The sequence below is a fragment of the Polypterus senegalus genome, chromosome 1, assembly GCF_016835505.1.
Source record: "Polypterus senegalus isolate Bchr_013 chromosome 1, ASM1683550v1, whole genome shotgun sequence".
NCBI lineage: Eukaryota > Metazoa > Chordata > Cladistia > Polypteriformes > Polypteridae > Polypterus > Polypterus senegalus.
In genome coordinates, this window is record NC_053154.1 from 79,657,879 (window position 1) to 79,677,538 (window position 19,660).

At 39.5% G+C, this 19,660-nt stretch overlaps 1 protein-coding gene across 1 annotated transcript in view; it reads left to right on the forward strand.

Moving 5' to 3' along the window:
• Positions 1–19,448, forward strand: part of LOC120527830 (membrane-spanning 4-domains subfamily A member 15-like) — a 147,782-nt gene extending 128,334 nt beyond the window's left edge. Inside the window, exons 5-7 of the mRNA XM_039751702.1 lie at positions 3,016–3,144; positions 15,456–15,566; positions 15,701–19,448. Of these exons, the coding sequence (XP_039607636.1) occupies positions 3,016–3,144; positions 15,456–15,566; positions 15,701–15,850 (390 nt within the window). The 3' untranslated portion in view covers positions 15,851–19,448. The remainder of the gene's footprint in view (positions 1–3,015; positions 3,145–15,455; positions 15,567–15,700) is intronic.
• Positions 19,449–19,660: the final 212 nt, after the last annotated feature.

The following is a 19,660-nucleotide window of genomic DNA, read 5'->3' on the forward strand; positions in this document are numbered from 1 at the left end:
AACATGAGACAAAATATCTTTTAGCTTACATTTACTGACGTTTTACGCAGTTACAGACGGGGAGGCATATGGACAGACTTTATCCAGGTGGGAATCTGGATCAACACAGTCAGCCATTTTCTCCGTCCCTACGCTGGGAGGGTTTCCAACACCTTGTGTCGGCACAGCCTCGAAGGGTCTGGCCACTGTCCAGACCTTTTATATGGTTCTTGCTTCATTTGCTGGTCTTCTCCGTCTCCAAACAAGGGCTGAATTCCTCTCCCACAAAATACAGAAATATCATAGTGCTTACATGTTGATTCTCATTCTCCCAAGAAGGAAAGAAGGTTTGTGCTGATAGAGGACAGAAATACCCTAACCTGTGTTTAAGCTGACTATACAAGCCTCCAGTTGTCTTTGGCTATCTAATCCAATGCTTGGTCAGCAATTCTAACTGCTGAGCCCGTGTGTGCCACAGTTAACATGCACATGTGAATAAAACTCATAACAGTACTGTCCAGATACAGTGACATAAAGAAAAATGTAGTATTACAATGTCCATACCACTTCAACCTACTTTTCTGTACTTTCTTTGATTTCCCTCCCACTTTTGTTGAATGTCTGTCTCATTTCTTATTATGTACTTTTTTTTTAACTCCACATATCCATCTTGACATTCTCACTTCTGCCACATCTTCTCCTGTGTTTCCTTTACTGTCCATGTCTCGACTCCATACATCATTGCTGGTCTTACTACTGCCTTAAAAACCTTTCCTTTAACCTTCATTGTAATTCTTTGATCACACAATACTCCTGGTACCTTCTTCCAATTATTCTATCCACACTGCATTCAGTGGGTGATCACTGCATCTCATTTTCCATCTTGGGCTAACACTGATCCTAGATATTTGAAGTTTTCCACTCTTAAATATAGCATTTCCTGCAGGCAAACTTTAACTATTCGGTCTTCTTTCTATTTATATTCAACCCTCTATCTTCCGAAGCCATTCTCTATTCTTCCAACTTCCTTTCCACTTTCCTTTATCTGGTGCTACATAACACAATGCCAGCAGCAAAAACATACACCAGGGGGATTGGTCTTTTATCCTTTAACTCATTACATCCATAATGAGATCACAGATGTAAGGACTTAGAAAGACCCTGGTGTAGACCCACTATTAACTTGGATTTTGTCTGTTACCTCTCACTCCGTCATACATATCCCTAACAATCCTCACATACTTCTCTAGTACTCCTTTTTCTCCCATGCACCTCTTGACACGGCATTGTATTATAAGCCTTCTCCCAAAAAAAAAAACATCATATACAAATCTTTCTGCTTTTCATGATGCTTCTCTATGAGATATATCAATGCAAAGACTGCATCAGTTGTTCCTCACCTTGGCATAAAATCAAACTGCTCCCCCCATGTTGGTCTTTTCCCTAAAACGTCTCTAAAGCCCTTACCCAGTTTTCATTATGTGTGAATTTTATCCCTTTAGTTTTCCACAATCCTTAATATTGCCATTGTCCTTATAAATGGGTACAATCACACTGTTCCTCCACTCCTCTCATATTTTCTCCTGTTCATAAATCTCTCACAACACATTTACTCTCTCTTCTCCTTAACTCTCCCATACTTCTAGTGGTATTCCATCCTGTCCTATTGACTTTCTACTTTTCATTCTTTTCAGTGCCTTCTTTATTTCCTACCTCCTTATTCTTAGTACTAACCCTTCATTTAGGACTTCATCCCCAAATACTGTACTACCCTTTTCATAAGGACCTCTTTTTTCTATGTATTCTTGATTCTATGATGCTCACTCAAGACCACACATTGCTCACCTTTTATCTGCTTTATCTTACTAAAATTCTTCCAGCCTTGTTCAAAACCTTTGCTGTTGTAGAAAACATTCTCTCACCTTTATTTGTCTCCAATTTTTCATACACCTCCTCCAAAGCTTGAGCCTTGGCTATGCCTTTGCACTCTTTGCCTCCTTTTTTGTCAGTCTATATATTTCCCTATATTTCTCCCTCCCTGATTAGTGCCATTTCTTCTTTGCCTCCTTCTTAGACTTTAACACATCCTGCACTTCTCTGTGCCACCACCATGTTTCTTTGTCCCCTGACTTCACCTACTCTTAATACAATTTTACTATTCTTCTCCCACCGTTCCTCCACATTATAAAAATGTCTACCTAAATGTGTTCTTAAGCCCTTCCTCTTTTAATCTCTACCACTATCCTTGGTGCTTCCAGCTCTGGTTTTAGTCTCCTATTGTTTCTGATTGGCAGGAGTTGTTTTGTTTTGTTTTTTGTTTTGCAGTGGGGTTACTTTTCATCCATTAGAGTTTTGTTTATATAGACAGGTGCCAATATTACTTAAGTCCACTGCACAGGTTGACCTGGGTGAAGTCCCTTGGAAGCTCATCCTAGGACAACCCGATAATTACTCTTTTTTCTTTGAAGTTAACATTGACATGTTACATTTTACACAACCTGATTCTTTTCATCACTGAATTCCTTGGAGCATCAGCAGCCTGTTTTAGGCATGAAACTTTTTTATGAGTGTGCTGGTCATGACAGCTTAATTGCCAAATGTTGTTCTGTTTCTCCATAAAAAGTCCATTCTTCATAGTATGACTGTCTAATATGTAGTGCTGGTCTTTCTCCATGTTTGTATTTGCTTAAACATGGTGACTTTGAGCTGAGGGAAGAAATGCATTTGAGCTATTTCTGAGGTAATTTTGTTTCTTATATTCAAAAGGTTGTGCTACAATGGTTTGCAAAACAAAAAAAAAAATCCATTTCCATTCATCTTGTAATCATAAATTTGGTCTGTAAAACAATAACCCTGGTTATTGTTGGTCTGTGAAACAATAACCTTCTCTGCTTTAACTTTCCAGAATATAGGGCAGAAAAGTAAAAATAAAGTTTATAAAAGGAATTGATAAAATATTTATTAAATAGTATTTCACAAAAGAATGTATTGTTTAATTTAAATAAGTTAATTGGGTTGAATATCTTTTGTTTTTAGATTAAAGGAGCCGTGGTTGCGAATATCATCAGCACAATTTTCAGCTGCATTGGAATCATCATGTGTTTACAAGATTTAACAGTTCAATTTTGGTGTTATGGTCCATATTGCTATAATGATTTATTTCAGGTAATTTTTTTTTTCTAAAGTATTGTCTGGTCAGGGCTTTTTCAAGAACATAGTAGCATTTGTGTTTCAAGAAGTTTATAATTCTCTAGCCACCTGAATTTTCTATGTATAGGAATTTTCTGCATGTTACTTTGAATTCTTTGCCCAAAAGATAATCCATAACTATTAATGTTACAATTCTCTAGATTGTTTTCTCAAAAACTGAAACTGATAGAATCAAAACAAAATCAAAACTTCAAAATTTCAGAAAAAAGATAAATTGCCTAAAATATTTAAGGATTACTCTAAAATTTCATTGAGACAACATATTGTTAAATCTGATACTCAAAAGAGTGCTCTCTACACAAAGTCCAGGAGTACTAAAACTGAATGTTTAATGTGTAACTTTGAGTGTCACTAAAGGAGGTTAATAAAATCAGAAAAGTGCTTTACAGTGAATCCTTTCCCAATTAAAAAAAGAAAAGCATTTCAAATTACTGATGTATTTGTACAGTTGTAGCACAGATCAGGTATGTTTAAGGTGTTCCATTTATATTTTTAGGTTTATTTTATGTAAAGTTCAAGTTGATTGTTCTGTGCACATTTTACATTGAATATTTTATTTGCATAGCTCTCATAGACTAGTAACAGTTATAAAATCTTCAATTAACAAAAACATAAAAGAGAAATGATTTAAGGGCAAAATTAACAAAACTTGGTAAGCCATCTAAGTTTCGTTCCTGATACAGAATCAGACGGGTGCTACATTTTTATACCCACCATTGTTCTACATAGAGGATGATCATCTGTTGACACACACTTTTAAATATATTGTTTTTTTATAATTGTATACTATTATTGACATTAAAAATGCACAAATAGCTATTATGATATTGTTCTTAAAAATAAACATGACGAGGTTTGGACCAAGTCACAGATCTTAAAGAATCAGGTCAGGTTGGGTAAAGGAACATTTATTTGCGGGCTACAGTTGAGTGCAGTTTAATTTTTACAGGTACAGGTTGGGTACAGATCTTTAAAAAGACACTTTATGACACACTGCATGCCATGAGATTAGAAATGCCAACTGTCAGTTTTAAGAACATGACTGTCTCGTGGTTCAGTGACTAATTCATTGCAGTGATCCTTAGATATGATGTAGGTTTTTGAACTCTTACACTCTTGGTAAGATTACCCTCAGCAAATCTGCCTTGAAGGGGATGTAGACTAAATGATAAAACATCCAGTTCACACTGAAACTAATCAAACGGCACCCTGAACAGTGATATAGGAACCGCTTTTGGATCCACACTTATTGTGTGGCGTTGGAAATTGAACATCTGAAAGCCATAAGACACACAAAACCCACTCAGGTACAATAGAAAGGGAAGTGGGAGAGGTTAGGTTTGATGCATGCCAGATAGCAGACATGTGATGCACAGACCCAGATGTACAAATCTGTGACCACTGAAACTGGCTTCTACAGTGGTGCTTGAAAGTTTGTGAACCCTTTAGAATTTTCTATATTTCTGCATAAATACGCCCTAAAACATCATCAGATGTTTACTCAAGTCCTAAAAGTAGATAAAGAGGAACCAGTTAAAAAAATGAGACAAAAATATTATACTTGGTCATTTATTTATTAAGGAAAATGACTGAATATTACATATTTGTGAGTGGCAAAAGTATGTGAACCTTTGCTTTCAGTATCTGGTGTGAACCCCCTTTGCAGCAATAACTGCAACTAAACGTTTCCGGTAACTTTTGATCATTCCTGCACACCGGCTTGGAGGAATTTTAGCCCATTCCTCCATACAGAACAGATTCAACTCTGGGATGTTGTTGGGTTTCCTCACATTAACTGCTCACTCACTTAATTTCAGGACTTTGACATGGCCATTCCAAAACATTAACTTTATTCTTCTTTAACCATTTGTACCGCTCTCAGAACCGGCACGATTATAATACACGCTGCCCTATTTGAGAGGCAGCAAAAAGAAAACAAATAATCCGGGGCGCGAGTGACCAACACTACTTTTCTACTTCACCACTTCAATTATAGAAATACGCCAGAGAAAGCAGGATCAAGCAAAAATGATTATTGGCAGACAATATATAGGATCACTGTAACAACAAAAAACCTTATTTACATAATATCGCGCTGCAGCGCTTTCCTTCACCACACAAATCATAACACCAACACTTGAAAACATACATTACTAATAAAGACTTGAACAAATGGAAACACAACAAAAAAACCAATGGATTTATAGTCTTTTAAATCTTATCTGTTCGGAGCGTTGAGCTCAGTCTGTAGTGGGGAATGAGAAGCTGACCATATCTCTTGTTCAGGGAAATGTTCTGATTAACAGTTCCTTGTGCTGGCCCGTCAAGTCCTCTCCCGTATTCCTTCCTCCCGAAAGAAAAAATTATTTGCTTGGAAATGAACCCGGGTTTACCTGACGGTATCCAAGAGGTGTTAATCCTTTCCCTCGTGCCTTTTTCTGTTATGGCCTCCTTCTCTCTCCTAGCTCCTTCTCTTCCCTTTTTTCCCGCCACCTATTTACATTTGGATAGCTCCTCCCCGTACAGTCTGTTGGCCCTCCAAGCCAGGTGCTCCCCTCCCTCTGTATAAAGGGCCGGCCCTAAACATAAAGGCATACCACAAAACCAGGTATGGGAAAAGGTACAAACTTACAGGTACATATCCATATTTCATTTGACCGTTACAGAGTCCCCCCCTCCAAACCCTCCATTGGGGCACAGTAGGGTTTCATGTTGGTCACATGGAAAGTATCTGTTTTCATGTTACTGTCAGCTTGCCATTGGACTTGGTAATTAACGGGCCCTAATTGTTTTAAACTGTAGCTGGACCAAACCATTTTGGCACTAGCTTGGATGTAAACCTGGATGATGCTTTTGAGATGTAGTGTGTCCTCAACCAAACCCGGTCCCCTTCAAAATATCTAACCTTCTTTCGGCGCTTATTGTAAAACCGGGCTTGTTTAGCCTTGGAACACACCAACCTCTCTTTAACTAGATACTTCAAATTTTCCAGCTGCAAGACTTTGCAATATTGGGAAGAATCAGGAGTTGGGGGGATGAAAAGCTGCTCTAGGGGACCTAATATCTGTCTTCCGAGAGCCAAATAAGCAGGCGATTCACCAGTACTCTCATGCCACGCGGAATTGAGGGCCATTCTTAGCTCTGGAAGCCTCTGATCCCAGTCCTGGTGGCGGGTACCGACATAGGAGGCTATCATAGTTTTCAGGATTCGATTCACTCGCTCCGTGAGGTTGGATTGCGGATGGTATGCTGTAGTTTTCTTATGGGTTAACCCCCAATCCTTCATGAAACTTTCCATCTCAGAGCTGGTAAATTGTGGACCTCTGTCAGAAATGATGATCTTTGGAACCCCCCAGCGGGCAAACATCCCATTCTTTAGAGTGGAGCACAGCCGTTCAATTGTTGAGTTTGGCAAAGCAAAAAGCTCCACCCATTTGGAGAAATAATCTACCACCACTACCAGGACGGTTCTCTTGTTCCTATTTGGCGGCAGTGGTCCCATAATGTCAATTCCCCACATCTCTCCCGGTTCAGTGACATTTGTTGATTGCAGTTGTCCTGCAGGAAACCCCGGTGGGTTTTTGTACTGCGGGCATATGGTACAGGTTCTCACATGTCTCCACACGTCCTTCCTCACGGTGGGCCACCAAGCTACCTCAAATACCTTTTTTAGAGTCCTCAATCTGCCAAGGTGACTGCCAAAAGGGCTGTCATGAAAATAAGCCAAGAACTCTGGAAGAAGAGCCTCGGGGATGACTAGTTGGTATTTCACACCCCCGAGTTTTGATGGCACACAGCGATACAATATCCCTTGGAGCTCTTGGAAATGAATGTGTCCCGTTCGTGACCCAGAGTTTTCCCGTACCTCCCGACAGACCAGACTGTGATCCTGGGCTCGGGCTATATCTGATATGTCAAGTGGAAGGTCCCAGCCCCGAGCCAAAATGAAGGAAATTGAAGATACCTCCTGAGGCTCTGGAATCCTGGACAGCGCATCCAGAACCACGTTTCCACAACCCTTTCGATAAAAAACCTTAAAGGTGAACTGCTGGAGACGAAGAACCCACCTGATGAGTCGTGAGGACATCTTCAAGCAATTAAATGCCCAGGCCAAAGCACGGTGGTTTGTATACACCTTGAATAGTGACCCCTCCAGATAATGACGCCACTTTTCCACTGCCCATACGACTGCGAGACACTCCTTCTTGGACGCCGAATAGACTGCGAGACACTCCTTCTTGGACGCTGAATAGTTGATTTCGGGGCCACAGAGAGACCTTGATGCATAGGCAATAACTTGTTCTTCTCCCTCTTTGATCTGAGTTAATACGGCCCCAAGCCCCACATTGCTCGCATCGGTCTGAACTTGGAAAGTGAGCAGTGCAATAGGTTGTGCCAAAACTGGTGATTCCATCACATGTTTCTTCAGTTGCTCAAATGCCTTTTGGCACCCTGGAGTCCATTGCCATGAGGTTCCCTTCCTCAGCAGGCGATGTAATGGGTCTGCAGTGTCAGCTAACCTGGGTATGAACTTGTGGAACCAACCCACCATTCCCAAAAACCGCTGAAGGGATTTAATGTCCGAAGGAGGTGGGTAGTCCACAAGGGCCATGATTTTCTCTGGATCCACACCAATACCTTTTGCTGATACCACGTGACCAAGGAAGGTATGTTGCGGTTGTCCGAGATGACACTTACTGATGTTTAGGGTCAGTCGAGCCTGCTGAAGCCGATGGAAGATCTCATTTAGGTCCCGGAGGTGTTGCTCTATTGACGGAGAGAAGACAATGATATCATCAATATAGACAAAACAGTTCTTCCCAATCAGCCCCCTCAGCACTTGCTCAATTAGGCGTTGAAAAGATGCCCCTGCATTCTTCAAGCCGAAAGGCATTATTTGGAATTGGAATTAGCCATCAGGAGTGATCACTGCAGTCTTGGCCACACTGTCTTCTCCCATGCATACCTGCCAATATCCTGATTGTAAATCCAGTGTACTAAAAACCACTGAGCTTTGTAAGGATTCTAAAATTTCATGCACCAGGGGTATTGGATAGGCGTCGCTGGTAGTTTGGGCATTTAGCCCACGGTAGTCCACACAAAAGCGAAAGGTTCCATTGGTCTTACGCACCAAAACCACTGGAGATGCCCAGGCCGAGGTAGAGGTTTCAAGAATACCTTCCAGTAGCATATGATCAACCCACTCTTTGATGACCTTCCTCTTCATAGGAGAGACCCTGTAAGCTCTCTGATGGACAGGGACTTCATCAACTGTGTATATATGATGGTGAATAACCTCTGTACGTCCAAGTTTGTCCGTCCATACCATGGGCCATCTCCTCAGAATAGGTTGCACCTCGCAGGGCTGAGAACAAATGCTGTCCTCCACAGGGCTGATATCTTTAACTGGTACTGCAAAATAGTAATTTACTTTGGGCCAGTGTAATTCATCACGCCCTCTTACCTCAAAATTGAACAACCAGGCATTACGTATTCATGAGTCCTTGGGTGCAAAATGATGTCGGCTGCCACGATGGAATCCAGCCCTAGGAGTAGTGGCATAGCAAGGAATGCATCCTCCAAGACATACACCTTGACTTCCCAAGATATATTTTGCAATCTAAACTGCATCAGAACCTTGCCACTATTCCCATATGCTCGCCCGTCTGCCAAGAAGAACTTTACTGTCCCACCTCCCTTAAGCAACTCGCCGGGCAACTTTATTTTTTCCCACAAGCTGCAATTAATTAAGGTAAAGGTGCTTCCTGTATCAATGACAGCATCCCCGATGATGTCCCGCACTCTCAGCGGTACCACTAGTAAAGGCAACTGTGCACTTAACATGGTGAGCTCAGCCCCAACTGACCGATCCTTGTCCTTCGGATATTTGACCTTGTGTGCATCTCTGCTAGAAGTGTCTCTAGGAGGATCTTTTTTACCCCTCATAGCAGCCCAATCCTTCTCGATCAAGGATCCAATTTTTACTATGGACTGTACTGAACTCACCGTGCCCCTAAGTGCCACAGCAAGCCGCGGGTTACAAGCACTAAGAATGCGTCTAACCATGTGTTCTTCTGACATATTGGGGTTCCATTTTAGACAGAGCGCCCGGTATTCGTAAACAAAGTCTCTGATGGGTTGCGATGGACCCTGCCGAGCAGCCAGGAGCTGTTCTTCGACTTCAGTTTGATAGTCGCCCAGTAAGAAGGCTTCCAAAAAAGCGGTACGGAAAGATGCCCAGTCCTTAATATTATTCTTTTCCGCCTGCCACCAATGGCGCGCTGGTCCCTGTAGAGACGTACTCAAGAAGCCCATCAATTCAGCTAGCGTTAATGGGTGCAGTTCTAAAAACGCGTCTGCTTGCTCAATGAATTGAAGCACCTCTGCCGATTTACAGGAAGCTTCTAGTTTTGGAAACTCCAGTCGTACAGCAGCTGCAGCAGTAGAGGAGTAGGACGGCCGCGCTTCAACCAATAACGTCGATTGGCGCGGAGTTTGAAAGTACGTAGTAATACTCCTTCTCATCGCATCCTGTATTTCTATCTCCCATTGCTGATCGCGCCGCAGTAGGCAGTCTACTAGCATTTGTTCCAGACTTCTTAGACGTACATGCACCCACTCGCGCAAATCGGCAACCGCCGAATCCACGTATCCATGCAGAGCTTCTTCCCTAGCTACCGCCCCTTCAGTCATTTCATCTACCCGGACATGGGGGCTGCAAGTTCAGTGCGGCATCCATAGATTCCTGACCCTGGCTCTTGGGCGTTGAAATATATAAAGTGTCTAGCAGGCTCGTTGCCTCCTCCACCTCTTCTTGTGCTCTGACCGTAACGTGGCGACCTAGCAATTCACCTCGCTCCGGCGTTACACAAGAGTTAGCAAACCGCTGCTCAATGCTCTCAGTCGACATTTCTGACGGTACTTGTGAATGGCTAAATGAAATACAGTGGATGAAAATTAGTCAACCGGCTCCCCGTACGGGCCACCAATAATCTGTACCGCTCTCAGAACCGGCACGATTATAATACACGCTGCCCTATTTGAGAGGCAGCAAAAAGAAAAAGAAAACAAATAATCCGGGGCGCGAGTGACCGACACTACTTTCCTACTTCACCATTTCAATTATAGAGATACACCAGAGAAAGCAGGATCAAGCAAAAATGATTATTGGCAGAGAATATATAGGATCACTGTAACAACAAAAAACTTTATATACATAATATCGCGCTGCAGCGCTTTCCTTCACCACACAAATCATAACACCAACACTTAAAAACATACATTACTAATAAAGACTTGAACAAATGGAAACACAACAAAAAAAACCAATGGATTTATAGTCTTTTAAATCTTATCTGTACGGAGTGTTGAGCTCAGTCTGTAGTGGGGAATGAGAAGCCGACCATATCTCTTGTTCCGGGAAACGTTCTGATTAACAGTTCCTTGTGCTGGCCCGTCAAGTCCTCTCCCGTATTCCTTCCTCCCGAAAAAAAAATAATTTGCTTAGAAATGAACCCGGGTTCACCTTACGATATCCAAGAGGTGTTAATCCTTTCCCTCGTGCCTTTTTCTGTTATGGCCTCCTTCTCTCTCCTAGCTCCTTCTCTTTTTTCCCGCCACCTATTTACATTCGGATAGCTCCTCCCCGTACAGTCTGTTGGCCCTCCAAGCCAGGTGCTCCCTCCCTCTGTATAAAGGGCCGGCCCTAAACATAAAGGCATACCACAAAACCAGGTATGGGAAAAGGTACAAACTTACAGGTACATATCCATATTTCATTTGACTGTTACACATTCTTTGATAGAACGACTTGTGTGCTTAGGGTCGTTGTCTTGCTGCATGACCCACCATATCTTGAGATTCAGTTCATGGACAGATGTCCTGACATTTTCCTTTAGAATTCTCTTATATAATTCAGAATTCATTGTTCCATCAATGAAGGCAAGCCGTCCTGGCCCAGATGCAGCAAAACAGGCCCAAACCATGATACTACCACCACCATGTTTCACAGATGGGATAAGGTTCTTATGCTGGAATGCAGTGTTTTCCTTTCTTCAAACATAACACTTTTCATTTAAACCAAAAAGTTCTATTTTGGTCTCATCCGTCCACAAAACATTCTTCCAATAGCCTTCTGGTTTGTCCACGTGATCTTTAGCAAACTGCAGACAAGCAGCAATGAATGCAGTGGCTTTCCCCTTGCAACCCTGCCATGCACACCATTGTTGTTCAGTGTTCTCCTGATGGTGAACATGAACATTAGCCAATGTGTGAGAGGCCATCAGTTGCTTAGAAGTTACCCTGGGGTCCTTTGTGACCTCGCCGACTATTACACGCCTTGCTCTTGGAGTGATCTTTGTTGGTCGACCACTCCTGGGGAGGGTAACAATGGTCTTGAATTTCCTCCATTTGTACACAATCTGTCTGACTGTGGATTGGTGGAGCCCAAACTCTTTAGAGAGGTTTTGTAGCCTTTTCCAGCCTGATGACCATCAACAACTTTTTTTCTGAGGTCGTCAGAAATCTCCTTTGTTTGTGCCATGATACACTTCCACAAACATGTGTTGTGAAGAGCAGACTTTGATAGATCCCTGTTCTTTAAATAACACAGGGTGCCCACTCACACCTGATTGTCACCCCATTGATTGAAAAAAACCTGACTCTAATTTCACCTTCAAACTCACTGCTAGTTCTAGAGGTTCACATACTTTTGCCACTCACAAATATGTAACATTCAATCATTCTCCTCAATAAATAAATGACCAAGTGTATTATTTTTGTCTCATTTGTTTAACTGATTTCTCTTTATCTACTTTTAGCACTTTAGTGAAAATCTGATGATGTTTTAGATCATATTTATGCAGAAATATAGAAAATTCTAAGGGGTTCACAAACTTTCAAGCACAACTGTTAAAAGTGGGAGTCCTGGCTTACATCTGTTGACTAGATACGCAAGTATACAATGTAACTAATGTCTACATACAGCATTGCCTTGGAAACCTTGCAGCTTCTGAACATGAGAGGCTCTATTCAGTGATCAATTAGGAGTATACATCATCTGGCTGTCTTCAGGCCACAACTGGGAATATCATCAAGAACTAAATAAAATACTTTGAGGAATTCCAGTGTCATTTAGGAGAAACAGTAATGAAAAGATCTTCATCTAGAGACACAAGTCATCAGCACTGGAAAAGGTGTCACAAACATGTCACAAACACTGGATACTTTGTGAGTATCCTTGTCAATGTCCTTATGAATACTGCATGAAAGGTAATGACATCAACTGCAGATTTTCAGAATTGGATGGTGCTCTAGATTCTCAACATGAGAGAGCAGAGGGTACATTTTCAATTATTTTGAGATCACTTTGTTTATGGTCCTTGACAGATCTTATCTATATTCTGCTGTCAGTGCATTAAAAAGTTGCAAAGTTCAACCTTTGACCCAGCAAGAATAATATGAATTCTGAGCCAGCCACAAAGTAGATGAATTTGAGCAGCTAAGCCTTTTGACAGTCTTGCTCACATGCTTTGTGAATTTGGAAAATACGTAACACTGTGTAGCCTGTGGTATCTTGTGGGAGATGTTACGTTGGGTTCTAAGGCCACTGCTGTGTGCCATATAGACCTTTGAATCTGTGAAGGGCAAGTCTTATTTATGTAATTAACATTTCAAAGAATCTGTTTAAAAGTTGATGTTGGAGAGTGCAATACTTGCTTCTGACATTCTCCCAGACATATTGGTAGTGCAACAGCAAGCTATTAACATGATGGGCCGCCTCCAGCTTTAGCCAGTGTGGTGACTCTCCCAAACAGATAGTCAGGGGTTTCAAGACACCAGTCCATGAAGAGTCTTCTCTGGTCCGCAAAAAGATGGAAAGAACTACTATTTTATTATGTTCTTTATTTTGTCAAATTTGAATTATGTGCAGCTCGCCTGTTTGTTAAATTGTTCAGAAATTGTAACACAGTATGCTGCTTTTAAAGTGTCATCATTAAGGTACAATCATTATTACTGGCTTATTTCATTTTGTAACACCAGGCCGCAGTGGTGCTCACTTACAGCAAGTGGACTATTGCTTTTCTTACATTGCTTTTTTTAGGTAGCTTGCTTAACATTTCCATACTAGTTTTAATTTTAATTTGACTTGATCAGACTTGCCAATTTTATTAGCTTCTCTAGAGCTGACACTGCATTGGAATGCCAGCTCATACAATGGGCAACTCATCCTTCAGGAATGTAAAGATGCAAAACATGCTCCTTCTTTTTGCATATAAAGGTGCAATTTATTTACTTGCACGCAGCACAATATTGGCACAAACCAACTCTGAATTTTGGATTTAATAACAAATGCTAGTCAGTGAAATGTGCAGTTTTTCATACAAAAGAGGAAAAAGTAATGCAAAAGTAATGCACTGTTTGTAAAGCATTACATTTTATAATAGCTAACTATGTAATGGCTTTAGTTTATTTTTTGTGAGTAATGAATAATGTAGCTAAGTCATTTTTAAAAGTCACAATCCACAATGCTGAAAAGCATTTATGTCAAGAGCTTCTTAATGGCCTGATTTGTGCAGGGTGGTGTACATTTATTAAATACACACATATCCATCCATCATCCAACCCGCTATATTCTAACTACAGGGTCACGGGGGTCTGCTGGAGCCAATCACAGCCAACATAGGGCACAAGGCAGGAAACAAACCCCGGGCTGGGCGTCAACCCACTGCAGGGCGCGCACACACACACACACACACACACACACACACACCAAACACACACTAAAGACAATTTAGAATCGCCAATGCACCTAACCTGCATCAAGAAATCTTAATTTTAGAAGCAGTTAAAAGTCAAATAAAGTATACAACTTAATTTCTATAGCAGTATAACACACTCTGAAGATGATCCGAGAGTGATCTGTAACATGCTCATGTATCAATTTCCAGTGATGTAAAGTTTCGAATTACATTCACATTTGTTATGGTTCTTCAGTAAATTATTGCACAGAATAAAATTTTTTTTAACTATTTTATAAAATCATGCATAAATACTTTTACTCTTTAATTTTGTTTAGTAATGGTTCTGCTTTGTTACTTTTTTCAAGGTGGATCATTACAAAATACAATTGATTGCCTGTGTTTAAAATGCAAAGTTCATAGTTCAAAATAAGACTGCACAAAAAATATTTTGGGGGTTGTAGGTCACAATCTTATAAGTAAATAAAGCCATGGCTGTGTAGTTCACCCCAGCTATATAAGTGGTTGTATCTCAGTGTATCAGAACCTAGTGTATTGTCCAAGAGCTCCAACTTATGAAGAGACATGAAAGTATGTTGATTTTTTTAAACTAGCAGGATATTTAATATAACACAGCATAAATTCAAAAAATTGTAGTTGATTGCACAGAAGGATACCACATTTAAATACTGATAGCCACATATTCTTATCAAACAAGTTTCCAGTTTTCCAAAAGGATAACCCATAATAACAGACAGCAATAATTTGAAAAAAAGATGTTTCCCTTCAGTTTTATAATACAAAGGTCAGCTGTTCACAGTCCATATATTATTTCCTAAATCTGTACACATTTTCTTAATGTACATTGGGAACTTCAGTATATTCAGCAGACATCTTCTGTATATGAATATGGGCACTCATCTTTTAAGCAATGCATTTGTTTCCCTGACCAGAGCAAAATAGTCATAACAGAGAACAGTAATGGTGAAGGCTACTCCAAATGACATGGAGAGCTGTTGGCAATAGCTGCATCCCCTTTCAAGCAATTTTATATGTTGATAACACAGTGCTGTATATCTAGGCACAAATTTCAAGCAAGAACTGATAAAATGTACAGAAATTGTACACTCTAAGTACTTCTTACAATCAGTACAATCAGTGGCCATTTTTGTCTAAAAAACTACCTGCTCCACCTGAGTTTTTGTTTTTCATTTTCAGCACTTGCATGTATTTGAGGAAGTGTGGCACAACCTCCAGATTTTGAGTTTCTAAAATTTGCTTTTATATGCTGTGCTATTCTCATTGTATTTGTCTAATATTTACTAATTTTGTTTTTGTTTTTTAATATAACTAAATATTATTATTATTTGAGTAATTTTCTCACAGACCACTTTTTTACTTCTACTTGAGTGGTTTCCACATTATAAAGCTATACTATTACTGAAATAGGCTTTTGTCCAATTTATAATACTTTTACTTGAGCAGAATTTTTCAGTGTTCTTTTCATCTCTGTCAATTTCCAATAAGGTTTCACAAGGAATGAAGGTTGTCCTGTTGATTTTTACTATTCTTGAGTTCTGTGCGAGCTTGTTAACATCAATCTATGGCTGCAAAGCAACCCGTGGAAACCCAGAACAGGTAATAATTATATATAATATTCTTTAACATTCAGTTTTATATTAAGTATGTGAAAGTGTTTGGCACCCTGCACTAACACCCTGTTGTTTTCAAGTCCAAAGTGCTAAGCTTTCTTGTTTATTTTTTTCTTACAGCCTCTAATTATCATCCAGCAGAATGTTGACCCATCAGGAATTCCTGTGCAGATCCCACAGTGTAATGTTCCACTGCTGACAACTCCTATCACACAGCCATATGATCAGCCTCCAAATATGCCATCTTGCCCTCCTCCATATTCTAAGTAAAAGTGAGGTTGAGCTCTACAGCACATGACATTGACGACAATGACTGTGGAAAGGGTTTTGCCATCAAAATGCAAGCCTCAGATCTTTATTTTTATTAATCAACATTTAACTCAAATATCTTTTATTCTATGTTTCTTTGCTTAAGAAAAGTACTGATTTACTTTATTTTAATTGACACTCCCGAGTCCTCAAGAATCTCTATGGAAGTGAATCTTTGTGTTTTCGCTTAAGAGATATATAAAGTGTAGTAAATATTTACATTTATTTTTTTACTGATATGGTGATTCAAGGAGAATGACATTCACTATGATTTGGGGTTTTTGTAAATCTTTCAGTATCAGAAGAGATTATATTTTTGCCTGGAATTGATTTCATTAAATGTTTTCTCAGTTTCCTGTATTTGATTAATCTGAGTTAGATTTATTGTAGATACAAATTATGATAGCCTCGCTACCCATATCAGCTCTTTTTCTTGTAACCTTTTTGTTTTAATATATAAATGCTGGGCAGTTGCTCTGAGGTTTTTGAGTATGCACCAGTGAAGGTACAGTATAGGCCTGTCCTTCACCATGACATCTCATTTAATTTCACACAATACAATACTCCTAGTCTATATATACATCTGGCGACAACCATGAGTGAATTTTGCATAAAGGTGGATGTGAACAATTAGATGGCACACATTTCTAAACAAATCCAACACCTCATGAAGGCGTTAATCAAAGTAGGTACAGTGATTAAGAACTGCAAAGAGCAGCAGTTCTCTTGTTAATTTGGTCTGACAGAGAGTAAGCTGCTGATTATGCGGAAGAGTTGAAAAGTCTCCAACAAACCCTATTAAACATATAAATGTACATTGCATGTACAAAGAGCACATTGTGCATGTTAAAAATATACATAACCTGTTGCAAGGGAGAAACCTTTCTGTAATATCAAAATTATACTTTGGCATTTGACGACATCAATGGACAAGTGAATGATACCTTGTCGTAGGTGTGTGCTCTCTTGTTGTCCAGTGTTACAATGATAGTGTAGGAGTCAATGTGAGTTTGAAAGAATTGGCAGCTATACTTGTGAAAATGAAAACTGCAAAGCCTGCCTTTGAAATAAATGGTGTCACACCCTGTCAAATGGGCTTCTGTTAAGAAGCTCATAGCAAAGAGCCACAGAAGACAAAGATTTCAGTACTCAAAACACACGAATCGACAAATCTACCTAATGACAACAGTAAAGCATGGACAAGGCTGCACAGAATCCACCTTCTGAATGAACATTTAAACAAGTAACTGAAGAAAGTTGGGAGTGAAAACATTTCATGCTAGAATATAAACACTGAATTTTAACACTAGACCACAATGCTTATCTAAAGTCTGCTGTTGTTATGCTATATGCAAACAGAAGCCCTTCTCAAATGTGTGTAGCTACGGTGTCATACATATGTGTGTATGTGTGTAAGTCTGTCTTCACTGTCAGTTCAGTACAATGTACAAATGAATCATTAAGTTTTGATTGCCTTGTGATACTGAGTCTCTGAATGAATGAGGGCAGTTTAGCTTTCCATTTCCTTTCAGCATCAAATCTCTTTTTCAATTTCCACAACTCTGTTCCTGAACCCCAACAGTTTAGATCAGTGCACAAACTAAAGGTATTAGGGGGTGGGTGTTTTTTGGAAGAAGTCCTGTGGGTGTAGTTATTTGCAGCGCTGGATTTCATCACTATTCATTACAGATTTTGGAATGGGCTTCCCCAGATATGTATTCTGAATTGAGAATCACATCTGGCCCTACAAGACTCCCATCACAAAGTTTGGGCTCTGGAGACAAGAATATATTTTACTATTAATTTCTTAGTTTGAATTTAGGGTGCGGTTAAATGCTTAGACTAGCATGACTTTTATAAATTGTTCTGTACTTCATATTTGCTACATCCTTTGTGAATATATGCCATGCTAATGGAAAAAAACAGTGTACTCCAAACTTAAAATGTAGCATAGAATGCAAATAGAATCTGTTACCTGAAAAGCCTTATAGGTTGATGTCCAAATTTGAATTTCTGTTGTCTTTTAATTATTGTTTGCTGATGCTTTTACAGATGTTCCAAATATGTTATATTCAGCTGGCAAAACTTCATAGTTCACTAATTATTATTAAACCATCCTGTGAAATGTTTAAATAACATTTTTCTCATAATAAGTACCTTATCTAATAAATCTTCATTTGTAAGCCAGACAGAGTAACTGCTAAATAAGGAACCATATGCTATGTTATACCCATATTTTGAGCCATGCATACTCTAGAGGTTACAAAGTGTTTTCACAGCTTCTTTCTTCTTTTTTAATGTGTGGTTTGGTACTTCTGCCAGTTGTTGAGGCTGCCCAAACCTCAAAGTACAAATGGTGTTGTTTATAAAGTGAACAGAGATTTGAGACTCAGGATTTATGTGATGTGGATTTGCCGACCCCTGTGCTGGGACAAAGTAGTGACTGCTTTTTGTGTCACCCAGCAGCACTAATTTTTCAAGACCCTAATAATATAAACCTGGGCTACCTATGCAATATTTAAGAATATCAGACTTTGCTGTACCTGTTTGGGGCCACATTGCTCTAATTTATCTAGGTTTCCTTCACACATGCTACTATACAAAAGTCATAAAAACAATCTGACAGTAAGAAAGTGGTATGAAATTAAATTTTAAGATTATTAAAGGACAGGAGCATGAGTTTTAAGATATGGTTTAAAACCAACATGACATGTAGCATCCATGTCAGTGAGGATATAGTGCAAAGATTGTAAAATCCATTAAAGAATTTGGCTGAGGAAGAAGACAATTTACAACTCTCATCAGGTCAAGATTTTTTTTTTTGTTTGAAAATCTATTTTCCTTTTCTTCAATAACTCTATCTCGAATGTTCTGAAGGGATTCAGGGAGAGAACAATGCTGTCTATAAGCAGTTTGGTCATGGTTCTCTTTATCTTTAAAGTTGGGGGATCTGTTGATATTTCAAAATATCCTCAGATATCTTCCAACATGGAATTTACAGGCTTTAAGTCACTAAGAATTACAACCTCAAAAAAATGATGTTTCCTCAACTGTACTAGAAACCCTGCTGCCTTCTGTTGATGCAAATATCCAATGTAGCCCCACTGTGTTCAGAAACCTCAGACAAAATATTCAGGATACCCTCCTGATTTTCAACAAGGCATTGTGTCACATTACAGTGACTTGTCCACTGGATTTCCAATAACCTTTTAAGTGAGTGGCAATTATAATTCCAGGCTACAGAATAACAGAGTGACCCAGATAAGTCAAAGAAGTTTTTGCACATGGCTCCCCCTGAATTGCATGGACCACTGCTAAGTGGAGTTGATGGTTATAGCAGTGCACATGTGGAATGTGATTACCAAGCTTCTGTTGCAACAATGCCTGCACTCCACTCTTGTGCCCACTTATGACTGATGCCTCATCAAGACACTGGCTGATTATATTATCAGGACTGTAACCCTCAGTGGACAGATGTTTGATTATTTCTGTGGTTGTATATTCAACATTTAGCCAAGTCAAGCATAAAACCAAATAAAGATTTACACAAAAAACCGTATCACTATCGAAGGATTGTCTATCTCTAGTCCCATCACATTTGATACAGAGTCCAGGAATGTCTGCCTTTTCATAATTCTTTTTCACTTCATGCAAAACTAAAATGGCAAGAATGTCAATAATCTCATTTTGTATGTTTTTGATGGATACATCATGTTTTGAGGAATGCTTTTTGCTAATCCAGCAAGTTTGGAATCCTTGGACAATGTATAT